This window comes from Mesoplodon mirus, assembly GCF_964341445.2.
Source record: "Mesoplodon mirus genome assembly, chromosome: 15".
In the NCBI taxonomy this organism is placed as follows: domain Eukaryota; kingdom Metazoa; phylum Chordata; class Mammalia; order Artiodactyla; family Ziphiidae; genus Mesoplodon; species Mesoplodon mirus.
Window position 1 is genome coordinate 68,422,384 of NC_138991.1, and position 22,065 is coordinate 68,444,448.

General features: G+C 43.7%; 1 protein-coding gene and 1 pseudogene across 2 annotated transcripts in view; one reads left to right on the forward strand and one right to left on the reverse strand.

Moving 5' to 3' along the window:
- Window positions 1-22,065, forward strand: part of CFAP61 (cilia and flagella associated protein 61) — a 250,693-nt gene that overhangs the window by 50,676 nt on the left and 177,952 nt on the right. The window contains exons 9-10 of the mRNA XM_082645893.1: window positions 13,991-14,082; window positions 20,286-20,360. Coding sequence (XP_082502019.1) covers window positions 13,991-14,082; window positions 20,286-20,360 — 167 coding nt within the window. The remainder of the gene's footprint in view (window positions 1-13,990; window positions 14,083-20,285; window positions 20,361-22,065) is intronic.
- Window positions 8,744-9,256, reverse strand: LOC309817517 (apoptosis inducing factor BLCAP-like; annotated as a pseudogene). Its single transcript has one exon. The product of its transcript is annotated as an apoptosis inducing factor BLCAP-like (transcript).

Consider the following 22,065-nt stretch of genomic DNA (forward strand, 5'->3'; position numbering starts at 1 on the left):
TGTACAGTGGTGGATCTACATATATATGTATCTCCAGTGTGTATGTTTGTATATGTATATATACATACACAAACACATATGTATATAACGGTATATATATATACTGTTAAAATGATTAAAGAAGACAATTTAGGTGATATAAACAAACTTTATTTAACACTTCATGAAGTGTTTCCTTTGCTGTGCAAAAGCTTTGAAGTTTCATTAGGTCCCATGTGTTTATTTTGTTTTTATTTCCATTTCTCTAGGAGGTGGGTCAAAAAGGATCTTGCTGTGATTTACGTCAAAGAGTGTTCTGACTATGTTTTCCTCTAAGCGTTTGATAGTGTCTGGCCTTACATTTAGGTCTTCACACATCTATTAATTTCCGATATCTTTCCTTTACAAGGTAAAAGAACAACTCCTTTGAGATTCTCCAAGGGGGCTCTCTGGAAAATCAATTCAGGATCAAGCTTTTATTTAGGATTTGATTTGGGGAAGACAAAATACCAAAGGTTGTCAAGCACCTTAAAAGGTTTGAACACCTGATTTTATAGGACCACAAGTCACTATGAAAAAATACCTAGTTACCTATTTAATCAAAGTAACAATAAAGAATCTAAAAGTAACTATAAGAGGTGACATGGCTGTAAAAACAAACAAACCTTAGCTCTCTTAGTCAAGGACATAATAAAGGTCCACATAAAGCACAGGAAATTATTCTAATAAAACATAGTCTTTGTTTCCTAGGCAGATTACTTAAAAGGTAAATAAAAACCTTTGGGATGTCTCATTAAGAGTAGACCAATAACCCAAGAAAACTTTTTTTTTTTTTTTTGCGGTACGCGGGCCTCTCACTGCTGTGGCCTCTCCCGTTGCGGAGCACAAGCTCCAGATGCGCAGGCCCAGCGGCCACGGCTCACCGGCCCAGCCGCTCCGCGGCATGCGGGATCTTCCCGGACCGGGGCACAAACCCGTGTCCCCTGCATCGGCAGGCGGACTCTCAACCACTGCGCCACCAGGGAAGCCCAACTTTGTTGTTTTAATAGAGGAAAAGCCAAACTGTAGTTTTGCATTCAAGTGTTATTGATCCTAAAGCTCACTAAGAAAAGAAACCTTATAAGTAAATCCATCCAACCTTTACCATCTTTGACCAACCACTTAACATAAAATTTCTTTCCATAAACCTTCTACAACTTTCTGTATCATTCAGGTTTTGTCCTGTTCCTTCCCTTTCTTGTTCTGAAACGAGTCAATTTCTTTCTTTTTTACCTCAACAAAAACACATTCTACATTCCTTGTGTATTTTTCATACAAAATTGTTTGCCTTTATCCTTAATATTTCTAGTAATTTCAATTATATATGTTGACTATAATTTTTAACCATTATAGCCTTCATTTTACAGAGAAAATGAGGAAGTAGACAATTGTGGATTGTCAGTCATATACTAGCATTTCCTAGCAGACTAGCAAATTTCATAATTTTTAGAGGTATATGCTTCTTTACAGCACAATTTTTTAACGTGGCCTATCCAAATAGCTTCATTAACGGATCCAAATATCTTTAACCCCTCTGTAAAAAAAAAAAAAAAAAGAAGCCAAAAGTATATAAACTTAAACTTAGTAGCGAATGTTTTAATGTTTTATCTTCTTTAGAAATGATTTAGAAGTTTGCTAAGTGTTTATTATTTAATTTAGCATAACTCGGGTGTAGACAGTCTTGGGGTGTGGTAATGAAGAATGGGTCCTAGACAACTTTGCTCAATTCCCCGCTTCATGTTGAAACCCCGCTTTCACATTTAGATCTACCATCCACACGGAATTGATTTTCATGTGTGCCGTGGCAGAGGAATTGTTTCATTTAAAAAGTATGGATATCCAATTGACCAAGCACCATTTACTGAAAAGGTCATCATTTCCCTCGTTGTAGTGCCACCTTTGCGTAAATCAATTGCCCATATTGTATTTGTGGGTTGATTTTGGGGATTCTTCACTACTTTTTTTTATTTTTTAATTAATTTATTTATTTTTGGCTGAGTTGGGTTTTTGTTGCTGCGCGCAGGCTTTCTCTAGTTGTGGAGAGCAGGGGCTACTCTTCGTTGCAGTGCGCTGGCTTCTCATTGTGGTGGCTTGTTGCAGAGCATGGGCTCTAGGCGTGTAAGCTTCAGCAGTTGTGGTGCATGGTCTCAGTAGTTGTGGCTTGGAGGCTGTAGAGCGCAGACTCAGTAATTGTGGCACATGGGCTTAGTTGCTCCAGGGCGTGTGGGATCTTCCTGGACCAGGGCTCAAACCTGTGTCCCCTGCATTTGCAGGTGGGTTCTTAACCACTGGGCCATCAGGGAAGTCTCCTCATTGATTTTCAGTTGTTGTTCTTTTCTAAAATGAGTGTTTAAACTATAAGTATTCCTCTATGCTTGGATTTAGCTGCACCTTACAAGTTTTGTTTTATAATGTACTCATTATCAATATTTTTGAAATTTCATTTTATTTATTCTTTGGCTCGTAAGTTATTAAAAAGAATATTTACTCCCAAACATATGGGGATATCATATTTATCTTTTTAAAAAAAATTTTATTATGGTAAGAACACCTAACATGAGAATTACTTTCTTAAATTTTTAAGTGTATACTGGATTTTTGTTAACTACAGTCACAGTGTTTTCAGCAGATCTAGAACTTATTCATCTTGCGTTACTGAAACTTTACACTTTTGAATAGCATCTCCTTATTTCCCCCTCCCCCCAACCCCTGGCAACTACCATTTTACTCTCTGCTTCTATGAGTTTGACTTTTAGATACCACATATAAGTGAAATCATGTAGTATTTGCCCTCCTGTGACTGACTTATTTCACCTAGAATAATATGTTCAAGGTTTATCCATATCGTCACATGTTGCAGGAGTTCCTTCTCTTTTAGGCTGATTAATATTCCGTTGTTTGTACATACCACGTTTTCTCTGTCTATTTGAGTAGTCTCATTATCTTTTTATCGCTAGCTTTTAGCTTAATTGCACTAAAGTCAGAGAACCTACTCTGTGTGATTTTGACCCTTTAAATTTTGTTCAGCATATGGTCAATTTTGGTAAATGTTCCTGGAGTCCATGAAGAAAGTGTATATCCTCTAGTTGTTAGGTGCAGGGTTCTATATGAATCAGTCACATTTGATAATAATGTCAAATATTTTATCCTTTTGACTTCATCAATTGTTTCATCAATTCATGAGAGGTCTGTTAAAGTCTCCTGCTTTGATTGTGGATGCACCAATTTCTATTCATAGTCTACAATTTTTAATTATGTATTTTGAGTCTATGTTATTAGGTGCATAATTTTTAAGTCATTATGTCTTCCCTGGACTTAAAATAAATCAGTTATGAAGTGTCCTTCTTTATCTCTAGTGAAATTTTTTTGCCTTAAAGCCTACTTTTTCTGATTTTAATATGGCCACACCTGCTTTCTTTGATTCATATTTGCATGTTATATTTCTATCCACTCTTTTATTTTCATCCTTCCTAATTCCTTACATGTTAGATGTGTCTCTTATAAACAGCATAAGTTTGGTTGTTGTTATTTTTATCTAGTGTGACAACTGTTCTCTTTTAATTATAGTATTTCATTCATTACATTTAATGTTCTTATGGGTTTATATCTACCATCTTACTTTATAGATGTCCCCTATGTTTCTGTGTTTTATTCCTGGTATTTTGTATTTGTGCCTTTTTTTCCATTAGTCTCACCAGTGTCAATTTAATTGGTATTTTTCAAAGAACCAGCTTCAGTATTTACTTGATTCTCACTGTTATACTTTGTGACTGCATCAGTAGTCCATTACCACAGTAATGCTGCTAACAAACAACTGCAAAACCACAGTGGCATCCCACAATAAGTGTATTTTGCTCATGCAGCTGCGGTCAGCTAGGCAGCTCTGCTGATCTTGGCTGGGTCTTCTCACGTGTCTTGGGGTCAGTTGCCCCTTGGCAGATCTAGGCTGGCCTTGGCTCCGCCCCGTGTGCCCCTCGTCCCATAGCAGGCTGGATGGGGCATGTTCTCATGGTGACAACAGAGCTGCAAGAGACCAAGTGGAAATCCACAGGGCCTCTTGAGGTCTAGACTTTGAACTAACACATGTCACTTATCGAAAGCAGGTCCCAGGCTGAGCCCAGAATTGGAGTGGAGGCCACTACATGACAAAGGGCCTAAACAAAGCGAGGCTGAAAAATCAGCAGCATGATTACAACCCATGTTCACAAAAAAAGAATAACGCTGGTGATTTTTATCACGGCCTTCTTTCTCCTGTCCTCAGGAGACACAAACTCCAGTTTAGCCTGTTGGAGGATAAAACCTACAGTCTCATGTCAAGACAGTGATCTGGGAATTACCAGTGCACTGAGCTCAAGTTCACCATACTCTATGGCTTGGAGTCTGCACTGCAGTCCAGGAGGGAGGAGTTTCCTTGAACAATATGGAAAAGCTCATTGTCCTGCTTTCATGCGGCCTGCGAGTGTTTTCCTTTGTATCATTGTAGACTTCATCATCAGCCTCTTGCTGTTCATTCAGCTAATACATTCCCATATACTAGCCTTTGGAAGCCTGGTCTAGCACCTGGTGAGCCTTGCATGGTCTAATGGCAGAATAAACATGCAAGACAAATGAATTTATAATCAGAGATTTGTTTTGAAGGATAGAAAATTGTGGTGGGACCACAGCAGAGTTATACCTAAGTCATCATGGGAACATTAACATAGACTTCATAGAAAAGAAAGCTTTTGAGTCAAAACTTCAAAAACAAATTGGAGCTTTCATAAAGATTTTCCTGGCAGAGGGAAAACAATGTGCATGTGCAAAATAAGGAGGTGTTAGAGACCAGGGCGTATGAGGGGAAAGCACCAGCTCAGTGTTGCTGAAGCGGGAAGTGAGGGGGTGGCAGGAAGTAGGAAGCAGGACAGGAGATGGAGGAGAGGCAGCTGAGGTCTTATGAGCCCTCACAAAAGAGTCTAGATTCTATTTAATCACAGCATAACTGATGAGCAACCATCAGGAACCTTTAACTAGAAAGGGATACACCGTCAACTTCTAGTTTCTGGGAAGACTTTCCAAGGGCCACTGGACTGTGCTAGAAAGAGATGAGGTGCTGAACCAGAAGCGTGATTGTGCATGAACCTGGGAGATATTTTGGAGACTTAATGGAACTTGATGTTTTACTGCATATGGGGAAGGAAGACAGTGGAAGAGGGAAACCTCAAGGGTGACTTCAGAAACTAGGTGGATGGTGGAGCCGTTTTGCAAGATGGGAATAAGAAGAGTGAGTGAATCATTTGGTGGAGGTGCTGTGACTTCGGATTCAGACAAGTTGAGTTTACCTTCCTAGGAAGCACTTGGGTGGATACACGGCACCCAGGTGCTCCCGAGGTTAGACTGAAACGTGACTTCCTGAAAGATGTTCGCATCCCAATCCCTGGAACGTGCAAATGTTACCTTAGTTTTGGTAAAAGGTCTTTGTAAGTGTGATGAAGGATCTTGAGATGAAATTACCCAAGACAGAAGGAGCCTGGCCCTGCCAACACCTTGATTTCTGCCCAGGGATACTGTACTGATTTTGGACTTCTGGCTTCCAGAACTGTGGGAGTATACATTTCTGTTGTTTTAAGCCACCAAGTGAGTGGTAGTTTGTTACAGTGGCCACAGGAAACTAGCACAGTTACGAAGAAGACCAAAGGGTCAGAGGCAAACCAAGGAAGGAAACAGGTCAAGAAATAAGGACATCTCCACTCTTCAGCAGAAATGCTTGAGAGCACTGTCTGCTCACTGTTTCCATCCTCTTACTGTCTTGAGGCTACTTCTTATCCTTCAGATCTCAGCTTAAATGTCCAGAGGGACGTCTCTGACCACTCAACCTTGAAGCAGCTCCCGTGCTCTTATTTTCTGCATCTAGCAGAGCTTAATGTTTCCTCCTTCTCTTACTGACTTGCTTTGGGAGTGTAAGTTAGTCTTGTTCATTGCTGAATCTTCAGCGTCTAGTGTGTTAATGTCTACCAGATGGTAGGTGTAAAATATAAATTTTTAAATGAAAGAATGAATAAATAAGTGAACACGCACTGTGCTTTGTTCATACCTCTGCTTTAACAACTTTCACACTGCAAGATCATTAGAGGTGTGTGTGTGGGGGGAGGTTGGGGGGTGCACTCACACCCTAATTACTTGTGAGCCTCTTAGAGTAAGGACTACATCTGATTCACTGTGTACTTCGCAGTACCTCTAGAGTGCCCTCAACTCCCCGTTCTCCACTGAACTTCAGTCGAATGAATGATTTAACTCGAACCTCTAATCTTTCCCCTTCTTAGAGCTGAGTGGCTTAAATTCATTTGTCAGTCTTTTCTGAAATCATCATATTAAAATACTAAACAAAATGACCATTTTGTAATATTCTGAAGATAGAAATTTACTTTTATAATTAGACCTTTTTGGGGGGAATCTTAATTGTGTTAATAATACACGAAACTGTCCTCCTTTAAAAAGGGTAATGCAGTTAAAGTTGAATTCCTTTTGGTCAGTGGCCAAGCCTGGTTCTCCCTCTCATCCCCAGAAGTGGCCATTGTTGTTAGCCTGCATCCATCCAGACCTCTTTTTATGCACATATTCACAGAAAAAAACACTACCATCTTGTGGCAGTGTTTTTGTTTTTTGAGGGTTTTTTGTTTTTTTAATTTATTTATTTATTTATTTATTTTGGCTGTGTTGTGTCTTCGTTGCTGTGCACGTGCGTTCTCTATTTGCAGCAAGCAGGGGCTACTCTTCCATGTGATGCGTGGGCTTCTCATTGCAGTGGCTTCTCTTGTTGCAGAGCACGGGCTCTAGGCGCGTGGGCTTTCAGTAGTTGCAGCACATGGGCTCAGTAGTTGAGGCTCGTGGGCTCTAGAGCACAGGCTCAGTAGTTGTGGTGCACGGGCTTAGTTGCTCTGCGGCATGTGGGATCTTCCCGGACCAGGGATCAAACCCGTATCCCCTGCATTGGCAGGTGGATTCTCAACCACTGAGCCACTAGGGAAGACCGTGGCAGTATTTTTTACATAAATGGCACTTTTTGGGTATGGGACGTTCTGAAATTTGCTTCTTCACTCAGCTCTTTGAGATCTAATAACGTTGATAAGCTTAGGTCTGTGACCCTCCTTTTTTTTCTTTTTTTTAAAGTTTATAAAGCTTTATTAAACATTTCAAACAGCTGTGCAATGAACACACCAGAAGTAAAAGCTCCAGAATAGCAGTCCACATGTTCCACAAGAGTGGCCTTGCAGTCCCATTCCCTAGATGGACTGCCTCCAGTTCTGTCCTCTGCCTGGCCCACCTCCCTCCCCCTTCAGGCAAGAGAAAGATGGATGGTTTAGACTGGAAGGACAACCATGCTGATCCCCAGCGGGCAGGGGCCAGGAGACAGTCTCATTTGCCAACACTTTTACTGAAGCACAGAAAAAGAAAAAGGCAAGTGACAGTCACAGAGTCTTCCCATGTATTCTTCGTAATGTATACATTATGTATACAGTATATATATACATATACATGTATATATATGTATATGTATATGTATATACATATACATGTATACAGTCTATACGCACAGGACCGGAGAAGCTCCTGGAACGAGGACGATGGCCACCGCTCCCCTCTGTCTCGTCTGAACCACCTCGGAGTCCAGTGTGCTGGTCACTCTGCAATCCCCATACTAAGTACCAACTGTAGCGGCCCCTACAAGCTAGCTATTGCTACATCTCAAAATCACAACACGTTCGATAAAGCTTCTTTAAAAAGGATTTACACATGTACTTGTACACGTATGTATACACACACGCGCACGCACGGCACACCACACCAAAAAATATCCAAACACCTATCAGGGGATCGTGGCTGTTATGAAACACACAAGTATACTCTCCCATTCACTCGGCTGGGGACTGCTAGATCTACGTAAACACACCACACATCAATCCTGCAGAGCATGCCTGGGAGACAAAATGAGGCCCCCTGCTTGCGACAGTTGAGAAAGGCAGGAGGAAGGGCAAAGGAAGCGAAGCTGGGCTGCTGAGCAGGAGCCCAGACCCCCAGGTGAAAGAGCAACAGGTATCTGTTACTTCTTCCTTCAAAATGAAGTGGGGAAACTACTGAAGATTTGTGGACAGCAGTCAAGACACAATTCTGTCTAGCCTGCCGGCCAGGGAAGAAGAATGGAAAAGCGAGGCTCTCGGGCATCGGCAATCTCTTTATATTCGAGATAAGTGCAAAACTGAGCCCTGTCTTGGACAGGTGTCCCCCAGAAGAGGAAAGGGCTAAAGAGAACTAACAGGAAGCCAAGAGAGGGATGGAGGAGTCAGTAACGCTCTGAGAAGGGAGGAACCCCTGACAAGGAAGGGTCACAGAGGTGACAATGAGACTGGCATTTTATCTGCCCGGATCATGCTGGGGCAGTTGACCAGGATGGGTGCAGGCTCCTCGTGGGAATGAGGCGAGGGGCGTGGACATCCTGCCAGTCAGGGGCCAAGATGCAGACAGAACACACACAACCACAAGACCACCCACGACTACAGGACTCTACGATAAAAGCACCGGTCAGTGCTATTATTCACATTATAAGGATAAAACATCACAGGCCAAAAAGGCGCCATCAGGAATGTGGCACCCGCAGGGCCGCGGGATTTGAAACTCCAATGCTTTATGACCTATGTCAATGCCTCCCCTCCCATCTTCTGCTTCCTTGGAAAGCTAACTGGGCTGGCTGTTAGGTGCCCACAACGCCGGGGTCCTGTGCTGACTCTGGAAGCGGGGAATCGGAGCCGTGGTACGGGAAACGGTTTCCCCAGCAGCTTTAGCAGATGAGGAACAGGGCTGCCAGGAAAACCAAGGCACAAATTGTGCAAGGCTTCCGTTCCAGGAGGAAGCTGAGCAGGTAGAAGCCCATGAACATGGAGTGGCTGAACCACAGGGCGGGGTTGAGGGGCTTGGGGATGAGGAGGACGGGCAGCAGCCACTGGAGGCAATACATGATCTCTTCTGGACAGGGCCTTCGCCAAGGCCAACGGGCACTGCGCAGGAACCGACCTAATGGGAGCCAGTGGGCGTGGGCAGCTGCCCTCTGCTTTCTTCAACCCTCGCTCTCCAGGAGCTGAGCCGCTGTGGTCTCTGGCTGTCCGCCTGGGACCACCAAGGCAGCAGGGATCCTGCGAGTCCTGACATGAGGCCGCCGCCACCGCTGACGCCTTCGCAGCCGCAGCCTGCCTCCACCTCAACTCACCTCCGATGCCGCAGGAAGTTGCAACCCTCCTTTTATCTTCTGGATAGGATTCCACTGTATGGAATGGGCCACATTTGTCCTTAGATGGAAATTTAAATTGTTTCCACTATTTTGTTATTTCAAACTGCGCTGCAATAAATATCCTTGCACACGTATCCCTGGGCCCCTTGCAAGAGTTTCCACAGGCTATATTCCCAGAATCGTTCTTGTTGGGCCTGGAAATACATTGCCACCAAACATGGCCATAGCAGTGGCCTTCCTCCAGAGCCTCTCCTAGTTTTCCAGTATTTAGTGTTGTCAGCATTTTTAACTTTGGCCAGTATGATAGCTGTGAAAGGAGATATTGTTTTAACTTAATTTCTCTATTACTGAGGTTGGACACTTTTTATGTGTTTATTGGTCATTTGCATTTCCTGTCCATTCACTTCCTTTGCCTATTGTGTTTTTTTTCCTTTCCCTAGAATTCAATTGTTGGTCTATCATGTGTGTTGCAAATATTTTCTCCATGTATCTACTTATTTAAAAAATAGGGGGTTCTTTTGACAGACAGAACTTTTAAATTCTGATGGGGTCTAGCATGTCAATATTTTTTTTATGACTTCTGCCTTCTACATTTTTAAGGAAGGGTTTCTCCACCCCCTAGATAATAGAGATGTTCTCCTATATTTTCTTCTCGTAATTTAAAAGTATTTAAAAAAATTTAAGCTGTTAATATATCTGCAAATGATCTTTGTGTTTTGTGTGAAATAGGGGCCCAAATTAATTGTTTTCCTTATGGTTAGCACTATTTATTGTACAGTTTATTCTTCCCACACCAAGGCTACCTTTTACATATATGAATATTTCATAATTATCTGGCTCTTTTCTGGATTGCATTCTGTTCTGTTCCTACTCTCAATAACCCTCTGTTTTAATAACTATGGCTTTATAATATGTCTTTTTTTTTTAAGAAAAGTATCTCCATTTTTATTTTGGGATTATGTGATTAAATAGTTATTTTTTAAATTAATTTTTATTGCAGTATGGTTGCTTTACAATGTTGTGTTAGCCTCCACTACACAACAAAATGCATCAGCCATACACATACAGATATCCCCTCCCTTTTGGACTTCCCTCACATTTAGGTTACCACAGTGCATTAGGTAGAGTTCCCTGTGCTATACAGTATGTTCCCATCAGCTGTCTATTTTATACATAGTATCAATAATATAATGTGTCTTAATATTCATTAGAAAATATGGCCTGCTCTTTGTTGATATTTCTTAAAATTTTGTTGACTAGCTGTTCTTCCATATTTGCTCTTTTAGAATCACTTTATTTCATTTCACAAAAAAATCTTGTTAGGATTTTTGATCACTATTTTAAAAAACTGTCAAAACCCACCAGATTGCATACTGCCACTTTTTCCTAAAGCCCTCACAGTGTATTATTTAGCTTTCCCTCTGTATTATTTCTGTTAAAGAGCAAGGCAGACACAGGTCTTGGGTCTATACAATTTGGGAGCTCTCTTTAAGAAAACTAATACAAAATTAGGAATGCAATAGTGGGTGCTGTGCCTTGGGAGGAAGCTGGACCTCCAGCTTTATTTGCTTCATGGTAACCCCGCCTCAGGGTAGCAGTCTGACTGAGAGAGAAAGTGCTAGTAAACGATGCCTTCGCTCCCACTAGAATAAAGCCCTAGTTCGTGACTACCAAGCTACTTAGGTGGTGTAAGCAATAAAATAACAGTTAAGGGGCTTCCCTGGTGGCTCAGTGGTTGAGAGTCCGCCTGCCGATGCAGGTGACGCGGGTTCGTGCCCCGGTCCAGGAAGATCCCACATGCCACGGAGCGGCTGGGCCCGTGAGCCATGGCCGCTGGGCCTGCGCGTCTGGAGCCTGTGCTCCACAACGGGAGAGGCCACAACAGTGAGAGGCCCGTGTACCACAAAAAAAAAAAACAAAAAAAACCAGTTAAATTTGCAACCTCAGTCATGTTTCTAGCTGTGTGTTATATAATACCGCTGCCTTGACTTTTTGCTAGGACAGCACCTCACATCTGAGGATCTCAGGGCACATTAAGAACATTAATTAATTAATTAAACCCCACAAAACCCCAGAGACACAGGAAGGAGGGACGTGGCATCACCTTGCCCAGTTCTGAAATGCAGCCACCTCTGGGGACGAGCATGGCAGCTGCTTCTTAATAAATGGCAACACCCACGACACTTTAGCCCAGACAATTAGTCGTTGTCGTTGGTAATTGTCTTGTGAACATTAGCCTGTCAGACGGTGAGGGCTCCAGGATGAACTGTTCACTGCAAATCTAATTCAGTCTCTGAAATTTCTGGCTTTTTAGTAATTTTGTCCTAATCATAAAGTATATTAAATACATAAACAACAAGGACCTACTGTATAGCCCTGGAAGTTATACTCAGTGTTTTGTAATAACCTATAATGGAAAAGAATCTGAAAAAGAATATATATATACACACACACATATACATATACATATATACATAAAACTGAATCACTTTGCTGTACACCTGAAACTAACACAACATTACAAATCAACTATACTTCAATAAAATAAATAAATAAATGCACAGGGAAAGTCTAGTTTTCTTTTAAACTCGACAGTGTTTTTGGTAGTTCTTCAAATTTAAAACTTAAGATAAAAAAAGATTATTTTAAAAAAATAAAGTGCAACTTAATAGGGAGTTATTGATAACATTTGTTTGTTTGTTTTTGATTCAAAAACTTTGCTGCTGAGCAAAATCAATCAGTGATGGTAGAAGTCAGGACAGCACCTACCTTTAAGAGGTGTGTTGGCTGGACAGCAGGTGAGGGAAACTTCTGGGCCCTGGAAAAGCTTTAATATTCATTTAAGGGGTTGTTAACATGCGGTACATACAGGTAGAGATTCATGCACTGTGCTGTATACATGTTGTGTCTTTTTTTGTTGTTTGTTTGTTTTGTTTTGCTGTACACGGGCCTCTCACTGTTGTGGCCTCTCCCGTTGCGGAGCACAGGCTCCGGACGCGCAGGCTCAGCGGCCATGGCTCACGGCAGCCACTCCGCAGCATGTGGGATCTTCCCGGACCGGGGCACGAACCCGTGTCCCCTGCATCGGCAGGCGGACTCTCAACCACTGCGCCACCAGGGAAGCCCTACATGTTGTATCTTAATAACAAGCTGAATTAACCTAGAAAGCACTCTAGTCTTGCTGTTGTGAGAACACTGGAAACACTGTACGAACAATCTGGAAAGTTTTGCAGGGAGCAGGACGTATCCAGGTGCTAGAGACTCGCTAGGTTTCATTCTCCCCAAAGCGTCTTTCTTCAGAAGAGCGATTCTGAGTGCTTTGTCCCCTCTCATGTCATTTGCTCTCCACCCAGAAGAGACTTGCTCTGCTGGGGTGCCGTTCTCTCATTGTACCTTCAACGTTATACGCCTCTTCGTCTCTGCCCTTTACACCTCCCTGGGCGTCTGATTCTTCTCTTAGAATTTCATTCTACTTCATTTGCCTTCATCTTTGCCAGAAGCAGGTATAGGGCATGAGTAAGTGGGAATTTGGGGCTAAAGGCGTCTGCAGGGGCCGTTGCACTGGCTGTTGCTGCAGGAACGAATGCAGTGGGAGAGGAGGATGTGGAGAGGATAGGCTGCCTCTGACGCCACCGCGTCTGCTGTGATGCTTAGAAACAAGAAGACAGGGCAGCAGGCCATGCTGGCAGCCCAGTATCTGGGACCTCCAGCAGGTCCTGGGTCCCTCCTGTGTATGTGCGGGCAATTCTGAGGAGGGGCAGCCCCTGGGCAAGAGCACCCTAGGGCTGCTCTGAGCTAAGGCCGAAAGGCTGCAAGCAGATGTCAGGGCTAAGAGTCCCCCAGTGGAGCAGACACAGAGTGAACAAGAAAGGAGGGGCTGGGGGTGGCGAGAGAGCGGGGGAGGGTGGGAGGGAGAGAGTGAGACAGTGGAAGAGGAGGGGGGTGGTGGTGGGGAGAAAGACAGGAACAAGGAAAAGAAAAGACAGCAGAAGGAGAAGGAAGAAAAGGAGGGGCAAAAGAACTTTTCAGACAAAATGGGAAAAAATTTTGTCTACTCTAGTTTTTGGTGAACGGTAAATATATGAACACTACCCCGATTATTGACTTTCCAGAACATATTAAAACAATAATGTAAGTTTAGCTCCAGGTCTTACTTAGAAAGTAGAAAAGTGAACATCGTGGCCTCTGTCAGATGCCCCGTTCACAGTATTTCCCAGCGTGGGGAAAGCAGCCCTTGTGCTAATCTCTGTGTTCTGAGAGCACTGACATAGCCGATTGTGGTCTTTTCCATATTCTGCCTTAAAATCATTTCAAAGCCTGCCATCCAGGAGGTTGATAATCAGTTGTTTACAAACTTCAAAGGGGCTCCCATGAAAGGATCATGGAGCTTGGTCTCTGGCAGGTTCGAGGGCCTCCTGGGGGGGCAGCCCAGCCCAGCCCCATCCTGGCCTCAGTTTATGTCCACAGCTCCCTCCCCAGGTATCACTGGACACCCATCCTGTGCGGATGGAGGCACGGAGAGGTCAGAATCCGAGTGGGCTGCGAAGACCCTGTTCTCCCCACCTCGCGGCACTGCCCTCAGCAATATAATCCTTCAGATATGCTGCAGCTTAGAAACACATGACCACACATGACCACACTGCCTCCAATTTCCTGTGCTCTGCAGATATTTACCATCTCTTTTCTGTCCTCTTGTCCCTTTTTCTCTGAAAGGTGCCGAGCTCAGGAGCAGCAGCCAGGAATGCCAGCATATAGTCAAGGAGCCGCAGGAAGCTGTCTCCCCAGAGGCCGGGGAGAGCATCCAGGTAATGAAGATCATCCCCCCAGCCTGGTGCTGCTTGTACCGTTGGGGTCAGGGGTGTTCCTGGTGCTGGAGTCACTCCCGAGAAGGGAAAGATCTCACTGGCGTTAAGATCTGGGGGACAAGGGCGGGGAGGAAACAGGCTGTGTGTTTGTAACAAATCAGCCTCACAGCACCCTCAAGAATCCAGCTCAGGATGGAACCCCATCCCTTCTCCCCCTGCCTTCTCACTCATCCCCTGGCTTCAGGAGGCTGATGTGGATAAAGCAGCTCGCTTAAAGGCGGTTAGAAAGCTCACCTTGTCCACAGACTCAAATGAGGCAGCATTTTCCTTCCTGCCCCACTGGGCCCTGCAGGCTCTAGAAGCACCTGCCACAGCTCCCTGGATTGCTCCTGGCCCACTGGCCCGGCCTGGCTTTAGCAGGTGCCCCTTCTCACACCCTCCTGCTCTGTGAGTGCTGCCACCCTGACCTAAAGGGGGGCACACCCCCACTGAAGGAGGCCACAGTCAGCCATGTAATAGAGGACATAGGATTTGGGGGATAGGCTCGGGGATCCAGCCATTGTTCCATCTCTGCCACCCTCTGACCACTGATGGTTCACAGAAATACAAACGCCCATATTGACTGGGCTCTGGGTCCTCGCCTGCTCCTGCAGGACCTCCGGGCATGTCCCTTGTGTCCTCTGGAACTGGCCTCACCAAGGGGGCTGGGAGAATGAACGGGCTTAAATCTAGGCCACGATTGCAGGCCTGGTCCTGCATCAGCACTGCGTATGGCCAAGAGTCCCAGCACGCGTTTCACTGCATGGGCCCTTCTGCTTCTGGTCCTCCTGACTGTTCCGTCCACCTGAGGCCAGGACGGGGGCTGGTGCAGTGCCATTGCTTCTTGGACTCCAGCCCCCGGCTCTCTTTTTTTTCTCCTTTCCAATCTTGGACAAAATAACATTCCCCCTGCCCATCAGCTCATGCAAAGAAGATCTTGGGAAGAAGAAGAGTCAGGGAGGACCTTTATCTTAGCATTAGGCTACCTGGCTCGTCCTGCTGCATCTTCACATTGTCTCTATGGAAAATGCCTTCTTATACCCCAAACCACAAAAGGACCCAACCTGTAGCTGGGTGGCTGTTGTATTTCAAGGGCTGATTTATTCTCTGCACAGAGGTTGGATGCTCACAATGGCCAGGCTCTCTGCTAGATGCTGAGGGTGCTCACGAGACCAAAGCACAGCCACAGCCTTCAGGAGGTGGTGCACGGTGGGAAGAGGCAAGCCTCCTAATTCAGTATGTGGAAATGAGGGTGGAAAACATCCCAGAAGAGGGCACGAGGGACACCTGAAGCTTTTAAAGAAGGTTGTTTGGCATGGACTAGATTGCGGGAAATGAAGCTGATGAATGGAATTAATAGAAAGAACTTAGCACGAGGGATTTCTGCTTCTGGCAAAGATAGCTAGATTTACTTTCCTGCCTGAAAAAAACAAAAAAAAATGGCCAAAGCTTATGAAATAAGTTTTTAAGACACTGCTCATCAGGTAACAAAGGAGAGTGATGCCTGGGAGGTGGGAAACAAGACAGGTAAGCCCTCCGAACATCGTGGCCTCCTGCTTTGAGAGAGTCCCTGACCACGGCACAGGGCAGGAGGAACCATGGAAGCCAAGTGGTACGTCCATGGAGACTAAAGCCACTAAGGTTTGCAGGACAGAGTACCAGAGAGGAGAGAGCTGTACAGAGAGATGGTTGACACCAGCGAGGGTCACTCTTGGGTATTCAGCTGAGTACTGATCAGCACATGCTGAGTACTGATGTGCACATGCACATCAGCCTGATCTTCAAAACTACTGAAGATCAGGCTGAGGAAAGAACTTCCTAAAAGGATTAGCATTAACAGTGCACAGTGCTCATACAAGGCTGGGAATAGTGCGTGTTCCATCAGCCAGACCAGGGAACCCTGTGACTCACGAGGCATTGGGAGAATGCACAGAAGGGTATTGCATCAGTAGTGAGGAATAATTAGCTCTGGAGAGAGCACTGCTCCAGTCCTATGTAACAAATCTTTAGAGCAAGATCCAAAAGGACCAAACTGCTTCCAAGTAATCTGAGTCCCAGAACAAAGTTCAAGAATATTTGTAGGAATACAAAATTATCCAGCACCCAAGTAGATTAAATCACAATGTTTGGAATTTTTTTTTCTTAAAGACATAATGCTTTTGCACACTTAATGTCCTACAATATAGTATAACATAACTTTTATATGTACTGGGAAACCAAAAATTCACATGACTTGCTTTATTGCAATATTCACTTTATTGTGGTGAATGAACCTGGAATATGAACCTGCGATACCTCCAACGTATACCTGTAAAAACACCCCAAATAAACCTTCTAGCGATTAAAACTACAATTCTTGAGATGAAAAATACACTGGAAGGATTAACCACAGATTAGACATTGCAGAAAAAGGGATTAGTGAAACAGAAATGAGAATTTAAAAAAAAAATCAATGTATCAGTGAGCTGTGGGATAACTTTAAGTACCTAATATGCGTGTAATTGGAATTCATAAAGAAGAGGAGAAAGAGGTTGGAACAGAAAAAAATATTTGAAGACATAATGACTTAAAAATTCCAAATTTTATGAAAACAGTAAACCCACAGACACAAAGCTCAACCAATAACAAGCACAAGAAACATGAAGAAAACTATACCACAGCCCATCATAATCAAATAGTGGAAAACCAGTCATAAAAAGAAAATCTTAAAAGTACCCAGAGGGAGAAAAAAAAGGACAAGTTGGGAACATAGGCCCAAAGATAAGGATGGCAGCAGACTTCTTGTTGGAAACAATGTGAGCAAAAAAGACGGTGGAGTCACATCTTTAAGGAACTGGAAGAGAATAAACTGTCAACTGAGAATTTTACACCCATTGAATATCTTTCAAAAGTAAAGGTGAAATAAAGACTCTGCCTACACGGAAAAGGGGAAAGAATTCATTACCAGTAGACCCAACTACAAGAAATGTGAAAGGAAGTCCTTCAGGCACAAGGAAGATGATGCCAGATGGAAATCTGGATCTACACAGAGGGCGATGAACACTGGACTTGGTAACTAAATGGGTAAATGTGTAAGATTTTGTTTTTATTATTTATATCTCTTTAAAAGATAGTTGACGGCCTAAATAAAATAAAAACAACATAGTGTGGAGATTTCAACATGTGTAAAAACATCTGACAAGAACAGCACAAAGGCCAAGAGGGCACAATGTCAGGACCCTATTTTAGGGTCCTTATACTACACCTGAAGCGCTGTTATATCACCTGGAGATAGACTTAAAGATGTATACTATAGGGCTTCCCTGGTGGCGCAGTGGTTGAGAGTCCGCCTGCCGATGCAGGGGACACGGGTTCGTGCCCCGGTCTGGGAAAATCCCACATGCCGCAGAGCAGCTGGGCCCATGAGCCATGGTCGCTGAGCCTGCGCGTCCGGAGCCTGTGCTCCGCAACGGGAGAGGCCACAGCGGTGAGAGGCCCGTGTACCGCAAAAAAAAAAAAAAAAAAAGATGTATACTATAAACTAAAAGAACACGAAAGGTACAAATCAAATTCAGAAAGGTATATCTAATAAGCCTACAAAGAGGTAAAGTGGAATCGTAAAAATAGACAAGTACTCCAAAAGAAGGCAAAAAGAGAGGAAAAGGGGAATAAAGAACAGATAGGACAAATAGAAAACAAACAGCAAGATAACAGACTTAAACCTAACCACATCAATAATTACATTAAATGAAAAAAGGTCTAAATATCCCAATTAAAGAATGTATAAATCAGATATAGATTGGATTAAAAAGCAAAACAGTTACATGGGAATTACAAAAAAAAATGCACTTTGAGTAGATACAGTAGGTTCAAATGAAAAACATGCAAATAGATACATCATGGTAACACTAATCAAAAGAAAGCTGGAGTAGCTTTATTCATTTCAGACAAAGTGGATTTCAGAAAAGGGAATATTACCAGGGATAACAAAGGTCAAGAGGACATAACAATCCTAAATATTTATGCGCCTAAAAGTAGAACTTCAAAACACATGCAGCAAAAATTGATAGAGGGCTTCCCTGGTGGCGCAGTGGTTGAGAGTCCGCCTGCCGATGCAGGGGACATGGGTTCGTGTCCCGGTCCGGGAAGATCCCACATGTCGCAGAGCGGCTGGGCCTGTGAGCCATGGCCGCTGAGCCTGCGCGTCCGGAGCCTGTGCTCCACAACGGGAGAGACCACAACAGTGAGAGGCCCGCATACCACAAAAAAAAAAAAAAAAAAATTGATAGAAATGCAAAGACAAATAAATAAATAAATAAATACATAAACAGCTATATTTGGAGATTTCAATATCCTTCCCTTAATCATTGATAGAACAAGTAGACAGTAAATCAGTAAGAATGTAGAAGATTTTAAGAATACTATTGACCAGTTTGACCTAACTCTACCCAACAACGGCAGAATACACCTTCCTACATCCACATGGAATATTTACCAAGTTAGATCATATTTCAAGCTAGAAAAGAAGTCTCAATACATTTAAAAGGATTCAGGTCATCTAAAGTATGTTCTTCCCCAACAAAAGACATCACAGGGAAATAAAACTTCAAATCATCAGCTCTCATAAACATCGATGGAAAAATTCAAATAAAACTTTTAATAAATTGAATCAATATATTGAAAGGACAATGTCATCAAGTTGGGTTTATTCTGAGAATGCAAGTTTGGTTTAACATAGGAAAATCAATGTAATTCACCATATTAACATTCTAAAAAAGAATACTTATATGTTTATCTCATAAATGCAGGAAAGGTATCTGAAAATTCACATTCATTCCTCATAAAAACTCTCAGAAAATTAGGAGTAGAAGGGAACTTCTTCAATTTGATACAGGTTATTGTTGAAAAACCTACAGCTAACATCATCCTTGGTAAAAGACTGAGTGCTTTTCCACCAAGATCAGAAACAAGACAAGAATGGCTGTTCTCACCACTTCTATTCAGAATTATTCTGGCGGTTCAAGCCAATGAAAAAAGACAAGAAAAGAATTAAAAGAATATACACAAAATTAACATGCAAAGTTCAATTTTATCTCTGTATAATGGCAATGAACAATCAGAAATTTAAATAACTACCATTTACAACAGTACAAATACACAGAATACTTAAATCTGACAAAAGATGTTGTCAGATTTAAGTATTTTGTGTATGCTAAAAACTACAAAACATTTCTGAGAGAAATGAAATAAGACCTAAATAAATGGAGAGATATCCCCTGTACTTAATTTCAAGGACTCGATATTGTCAAGTTGTTGATTGATCAATGAAACACCAGTCAAAATTTCAGGAGGAATTTTTAGAGAAATTGAAAAAGTGATTTCAAAATTCATGAGGAAGTGGGAAGGACCTAGCACAGACAAAGAAACTATGGAAAGAGAACAAGGTTGTAGGACTAATGCTACTGACTTCAAGATTTATTATAAGGTTCTTGTAACTGAGACAGTGTGGTAATGATGTCAAGGTCAACAAATAGATGAACAGAACAGAATAGAAGATCCAGAAATAGATCTTTCTATTTATCTTTCTATTTCTAGATCTAGAAAGATCTAGATCTTTCTAGATATTCAGCATATAATCTACAGTGACAATGAGCAGATCACTGTTTGCCTGTGGTTGGCAGAGTGGCCCCAGGTGGGAGGAAGAGCCACACAGAAACACAGAAGCTTTGGGGAGTGATGTATATGTTCATTATTTTTATCGTGGTGATATTTTGTAGGTACCTATAGGTCAAAACTTTTCAAATGCTGCACTTTAAATATACGCTGTTTACTGTATGTCAATTATACCTCAATAAAGCAGTTTTTTAAAAAGCCCTAGTGCATCGTTTAAGTTACACAAAAGAATAAGAATAAAGGAGGAATAACTAACATCTACAGAGTCAGAAGATGCTAAGCATCTCTCCATCCACCTGTCCTTATTTTATCCTCAGGACAACCTTATGAGGTAGGTGCTGCTCTTAGCCCCTTTGTACAGATGAGGAAACTGGGGCTCCCTCACTTTCCCAACGCCACGTGCCCTGTAAGAAGGGAGGCCAGGATCTAACCCAGGCAGCTCATACAGAGCTCGAGCTCTGAACCACTGTGGGTGTTGATTAATTCTCATGTCTTGCCTTTGTCTTTTGCAGAGAAAAAGCACAGAAGAAGCCGCAATGGAGGAAGCTTTATCACCAGTCCAAAGTGGAAACACTAGTGAAACAGAGGTAGGGCTTGCGAGGGCCCTTCAGAGGGCCAGTGCGGCTCACTCCTCTCCACCTGCATCTTCGTGCGCTTTCCTCACCAGGCCACCTGCCTTCTTTCCCAGTTCAGAGCCGCCTCCTTACTTAGGACCTGCTCCACAAAGCCTCCCTCGGTGAACTCTCACTCCACTGTCATTAGACCTTTATTCTATATCCCTTGCACAGCTCGGTCCTAGAAGTTAAACTTTCTACATCAATAATTTGCAACCATTTCAATAAATAGAATCTTTCTGTTCTTCCCATTGTCTAGAGAGAAAACATTTTGGAGGGGCAAACGTCTGTAAGGGTTTTCTCCTGCTCTACGTAGAGTACGTTCATGTACACACTTATGTGTCTGATGTGTCATCCACACGCATCTCTGGTTCCAGGAACTGCTTCCTCCTGTTACAGATTCAGGCCAAGGGGTGGTAGCATCTTCCACCAGCTGCCAGGAGCGGGACGTGCTTCTGGAAGGAGTGGGCCCCAGGCGGGCACAGGTCCGCTTTCCGAGCCTCACGTTAGCATGTGCTGCAGGTCCTCTACCAGCTCCTCTGGCACTGCTCACCCCCCAGCACCCTGAGGATGGGGGCTTCAGTGCCTGCTCTTTCCCTGGGGCTGTTCCTGCAGGCAGGTCGCCACCTCCGGGGGCAGTTGGAGAATCAGCCCCCAGCTCCTCTGCCTTTTGGGTAGGACGGCTCCCAGGGATGCTCTCCCCATCTCCCCGAGGTCTTGGCGGGATTGACAAGTAACCCACTTGTTCATTGCACCGCGTTGGGGTCCTCCTCTTCCCTCCTCACTCGCCCACTCGCCTCGCAGAATTTCCTGGCGTCGCTCCCTGCGTGAACTTAGCTCCTTTTGCTTCTGGGGAACCCACATTAGGGTGCCCACTCCTCGTGCCCCAGGGAGGAGGGAGCAGGGCACGCAGCAGAGGGGAGCAATCTCTCTCCAGTATTTCTAAGAGGGTAGCCATTCCTTTAGGGACCCAAACGAGGATGTGGAGCGGGTCAGGGTGGTCCATACTGCATTAGATGTACTGGCATCCCAGAGGGTATCCGGGTCAACAAGGAGGATTGATCTCCCATGTTTATCTCCTCTCCCTTCTGGAAAAAAAACCACTGAAATAACCGTAAGGGGAGAATAAGGGCACAAATCCACACAGACAAGAAGACTGGGAGAGGAGATATTGGAACACGAGCACTTTAAAGGTGTTTAGAAAGAAGGAAATTGATGGCGGGGTTTGCACTGGCTCTTCACAGCTGGGGAAGGTGGGGGCCGGGCACCGTGATGAGGACAGATTCTCCACGTGTGCCCACAAAGAGCCCGGGCCCTGGGGCTTCTGCGGAAGGCGGGGCGAGGGCTCTGTGTGACAGTCTGCCGGGCGGTGTTGGGGGCAATAGATTCCCTGCAGAGGACACTTAGCTTGTCAACTATCCCCCCAAGTGAAAGGACCAGGTGATAGTTCTCTGAAGGGTCGAGCCGAAGCAACTCCAAATCCAACGCACAGTGCGAGGCTGTGTGATGGGGAAAGACAGAGAATAGGCGGATCAGTGGGATTCTCCGTTTCACGTGGAGGAACCCCTGCCCTGTCCTCCCGCCCTGTTCTCCAAATTCAGAAGCCAGCATAATAGTATTCAGAAATATAGAGGTAAAGGCCAAAAGAAAGGAAAAAGTTGAAAATGCTAGTCAATGG